The 5,000-nt window shown below is 42.9% G+C and overlaps 1 protein-coding gene across 1 annotated transcript in view; it reads right to left on the bottom strand.

The window, feature by feature from the left end:
* The window catches only part of LOC139561530 (fibrinogen alpha chain-like), a 7,843-nt gene extending 6,213 nt beyond the window's left edge, over window positions 1-1,630 (bottom strand). The window contains exon 1 of the mRNA XM_071378727.1: window positions 1,483-1,630. Coding sequence (XP_071234828.1) covers window positions 1,483-1,536 — 54 coding nt within the window. The 5' untranslated portion in view covers window positions 1,537-1,630. The remainder of the gene's footprint in view (window positions 1-1,482) is intronic.
* Window positions 1,631-5,000: the final 3,370 nt, after the last annotated feature.

The raw sequence follows: 5,000 nt of genomic DNA, 5'->3' as shown, positions 1-5,000 counted from the left end.
AGGGAAAACAGAGAGGAGGGGAGGGGAGGGGAAACAGAGAGAGAGAGGGGGGTGAAACAGAGAGAGAGAGGAGGGTGAAACAGAGAGAGAGAGGAGGGGAAACAGAGAGAGAAAGGGGGATGGAAACAGAGAGAGAGAAGAGGGGAAACAGAGAGAGAGAGGAGGGGAAACAGAGACAGAGGAGGGGAAACAGAGAGAGAGAGGAGGGTGAAACAGAGAGAGAGAGGAGGGGAAACAGAGAGAGAGAGGAGGGGAACAGAGAGAGAGAGGAGGGTGAAACAGAGAGAGAGAGGAGGGTGAAACAGAGAGAGAGAGGAGGGGAAACAGAGAGAGAGGGGGGGGTGAAACAGAGAGAGAGAGGAGGGGAAACAGAGAGAGAGGGGGGATAGAGACAGAGAGTGAGAGAGAGAGGAGGGGAAACAGAGAGAGAGAGGAGGGGAAACAGAGAGAGAGAGGGGGAGAGAGATTGAAATAAAAAGCAACAAACATTTCATTGATGTTACCATCTACAAGAATGATATTACTGAATTCAAATGTTTCAAACTTGAAAACTTGTGCTGAAAACCAGTGGTGGAAAAATGACCCAACTGTCAACCTTGAGTAGAAGTGAAGATATGTTAATATAAAATGACTCATGTAAAAGTGAAAGTCATCCAGTCAAATACTACTTTAGTTAAAAGTCTAAAAGTATTTGGTTTTAAATATACTGAAGTATCAAAAGTAAATGTAATTACAAAAATGTACTTAAGTATTAAAGGTAAAAGTAAAATATGAATGATTTCTAATTACTTATATTAAGCACAATTTGTGATTTGTTTTTATTTTTACGGATTGCCAGGGGCATACTCCAACACTCAAGACATAATTTACAAACAAAGCGTTTGTGTTTAGTGAGTCAACCAGGTCAGAGGCAGCAGGGATGACCAGGGATGTTCTCTGTTTAGTGAGTCCACCAGGTCAGAGGCAGTAGGGATGACCAGGGACGTTCTCTTGATAAGTGCGTGAATTGGACAATTCTCCTGTCCTGCTAATCATTCAAAATGTAACGAGTACTTTTGGGTGTCAGGGAAAATGTATGGAGTAAAAAGTACATTATTTTATTTTTTTACATTTTACATTCTAGGAATGTAGTGAAGTAAAAGTAAAAGTTGTCAAAAATATGAACTGTAAAGTACAGATACCCCAAAAAGTACTTTATAGTATTTTTACTTAAGTACTTCACACCACTGCTGAAAACATCATTCTAGTCCTTGTCTACATACCCCAAAAACCTGCAATTATGCGCAAAATGTCACACTGAATTTAATTTAAGCTAACATATAAACAGCTAACATATAAACAAGGACTACATACAACATGTAATCTGGAAAAAATTACATTTAAATCCAATCTATTATTATTACTTTTATTAAATCAAATATTATTAAACCTATTAAATGAAAATAATGACTTAATAAATAATGAATAAATATGTTATCGTACCCAAGTGGAGGCGAGGACAGCCAGGCAGAAGCACAGGATATTTAGTAGCTTCATCTCTCTCCTCTCTGTGTGGTGGTCCGTCTAGAATACTGTTCCCCCGGGCCTCAGGACCCCTATATATGACAATACCTGATGACAAACCCTTGGTTAGGTCCAAATGGCACCCTATTCCCTATATGGTGCACTACTTATACCTGGGGCCCATAGGGAGACCCATAGGACTCTGGTCTAAAGTAGTGCACTATATAGGGAATAGGGTGTCATTTGGGATACAGGCTACATTAGTCACTGTTTGTCTAGTGAGCGGTCCCTCCGAGAAACCTCCTGGTGTTTCGTAACAGATTGATTGACTCACAGGTTGGGTTGCTTCTCATTCCAGATAGGCTGCGTCCCCTGTGCCCTTGGCAGATCTGGGGCTGGCCGGTCATATCAAACATCTCAGAAAGTGTGCTAAGCTAGGATCAGTCCCCTCCAAAATCAGTACTCTGAGACGCTTGAAACATACCACCCCTGATCAGACTGAGCAGCTGTGAGGGGTAGAGGCTTGATATATACGACCCCTGATCAGACTGAGCAGCTGTGAGGGGTAGAGGCATGATATATACGACCCCTGATCAGACTGGGAAGCTGTGAGGAGTAGAGGCTTGATAGATACGACCCCTGATCAGACTGGGTAGCTGTGAGGAGTAGAGGCTTGATATATACGACCCCTGATCAGACTGGGTAGCTGTGAGGGGTAGAGGCTTGATATATACGACCCCTGATCAGACTGGGTAGCTGTGAGGAGTAGAGGCTTGATAGATACGACCCCTGATCAGACTGGGTAGCTGTGAGGAGTAGAGGCTTGATATATACGACCCCTGATCAGACTGGGTAGCTGTGAGGGGTAGAGGCTTGATATATACGACCCCTGATCAGACTGGGTAGCTGTGAGGAGTAGAGGCTTGATATATACGACCCCTGATCAGACCGGGTAGCTGTGAGGGGTAGAGGCTTGATATATACGACCCCTGATCAGACCGGGTAGCTGTGAGGAGTAGAGGCATGATACATACGACCCCTGATCAGACTGGGTAGCTGTGAGGAGTAGAGGGGAGAGAATGAGAGAAGAACATAGGAGGCATGTTTTTGTCTTGTTGATTTTAGTGTCTGTGTGGTTGTTTTTCACTATCTCTTCTCTGACCTGGAGGTGAGCTGACTCAACAGTTGATGTCTGTATTGATTTCTCAAACAGGTTGTCCCTTTGCAGCCTTTGTAGCCTGGATAGGTTTGTACTCATGCCAACTCCACTGCTCATTGTCAAGCCAAACATGACTTTGAGTGACAAGGAGTTGGCATGACAACACAAACAGCCTGACACTCAGGCTAGTCTTACTGAGAGGAGATTATGTTTTAGCACGGTGTGTTGTTTCAGTCATCGTAACACCCCACACAGTACCTGTAAACCCACACAGGACAGTAAATAGGGACAAATTACGATATGTGTTTTCGCCCACAAGTTCCCGAAAGTCCTGTGTTCTGTGTTCTAAAGTTCTGTGTTCTGTGTTCTAAAGTTCTGTGTTCTCTGTTCTAAAGTTCTGTGTTCTAAGTTCTAAAGTTCTGTGTTCTGTGTTCTAAAGTTCTGTGTTCTAAAGTTCTGTGTTCTAAGTTCTAAAGTTCTGTGTTCTGTGTTCTAAAGTTCTGTGTTTTGTGTTCTAAAGTTCTGTGTTCTAAGTTCTAAAGTTCTGTGTTCTAAGTTCTAAAGTTCTGTGTTCTAAGTTCTAATGTGCTGTGTTCTGTGTTCTAAAGTTCTGTGTTCTAAGTTCTAAAGTTCTGTGTTCTGTGTTCTAAAGTTCTGTGTTCTGTGTTCTAAAGTTCTGTGTTCTAAGTTCTAATGTTCTGTGTTCTAAGTTCTAAAGTTCAGTGTGCCTCCCTCTACTCGTTGATATGTTAATAACATGACGTTTATAGTGCTTAGTAAGGCTCATGGTCTCGTGATTGGTAGCCCTGAGACTAAATCAGTGTCACCCTTAGCCCAAGAGGGGATTAGCCTACCTATTGGGCTAACGGTTAAAGGGGCAATCTGCAGTTGTTACATCTATTTTTTGTTTTTATATATGAATGACATGTACACATTGATTCCTGAATAAAAGAAGTTGTAAATGTCTCATGACCTTAGTTCAACTGTCGTACACCATCAGAACCCAAAATATACTCTGTTATCAAAGCAAATGTAAACAAACACAATATAGCCTCAAAACATGGATAAAACTCTAATTGTTGATATCACGAATGTTCAGTCTTTCATCAGTAGCTCTGTCTGTAAATGTGAGGGTGGTTACATTTCTCCTAACTAACCCTAACCCTCTCTCCTAACTAACCCTAACCCTCTCTCCTAGCTAACCCTCTCTCCTAACTAACCCTAACCCTCTCTCCTAACTAACCCTAACCCTCTCTCCTAGCTAACCCTCTCTCCTAACTAACCCTAACCCTCTCTCCTAACTAACCCTAACCCTCTCTCCTAGCTAACCCTAACCCTCTCTCCTAGCTAACCCTCTCTCCTAGCTAACCCTAACCCTCTCTCCTAGCTAACCCTCTCTCCTAGCTAACCCTAACCCTCTCCCCTAGCTAACCCTAACCCTCTCTCCTAGCTAACCCTAACCCTCTCTCCTAGCTAACCCTCTCTCCTAGCTAACCCTAACCCTCTCTCCTAGCTAACCCTAACCCTCTCTCCTAGCTAACCCTAACCCTCTCCCCTAGCGAACCCTAACCCTCTCCCCTAGCTAACCCTAACCCTCTCCCCTAGCTAACCCTAACCCTCTCTCCTAGCTAACCCTCTCTCCTAGCTATTCCCAACCCTCTCTCCTAGCTAACCCTCTCTCCTAGCTAACCCTAACCCTCTCTCCTAGCTAACCCTCTCTCCTAGCTAACCCTCTCTCCTAACTAACCCTAACCTTCTCCCCTAGCTAACCCTAACCCTCTCTCCTAGCAAAAAATAACATTCTCTCCTAGCTAATCTTAACCCTCACCCTCTCTCCTTGCTAACCCTAACCCTCCCTCTTGGAGTGTCATAGCAAAGGGGTGTTAATTTTTATTTATCTAGGCAAGTCAGTGAAGAACAAATTCTTAATTTCAATGACGGCCTAGGAAGAGTGAGTTAACTACCTTGATCATGGGCAGAACGACATATTTTTGACCTTGTCAGCTCAGGGATTCAATCTTGCAACCCTCCCGGTTTTTAGTCCAGCGCTCTAACCACTAGGCTACCTGCCGCCCCTCTGTAAATAATATCTATGTAAATAAGATATTTCTGTATTTAATTTTCAATACATTTTCAATTAACATTTCTAAAAACGTATTTTCAATTTGTCATAATGGGGTATTGTGATGTCATAATGGGGTATTTGGGTGTCATAACGGGGTATTGTGATGTCATAATGGGGTATTGTGATGTCATAATGGGGTATTGTGTGTAGATGGGTGAGAAAAAAAGTATTGAATTCATTTGGATTTCAGGCTGTAAGTCAACAAAATGTGGA

Source organism: Salvelinus alpinus, chromosome 31, assembly GCF_045679555.1.
Source record: "Salvelinus alpinus chromosome 31, SLU_Salpinus.1, whole genome shotgun sequence".
NCBI lineage: Eukaryota > Metazoa > Chordata > Actinopteri > Salmoniformes > Salmonidae > Salvelinus > Salvelinus alpinus.
This window is presented reverse-complemented; position numbering and strand designations above follow the sequence as displayed.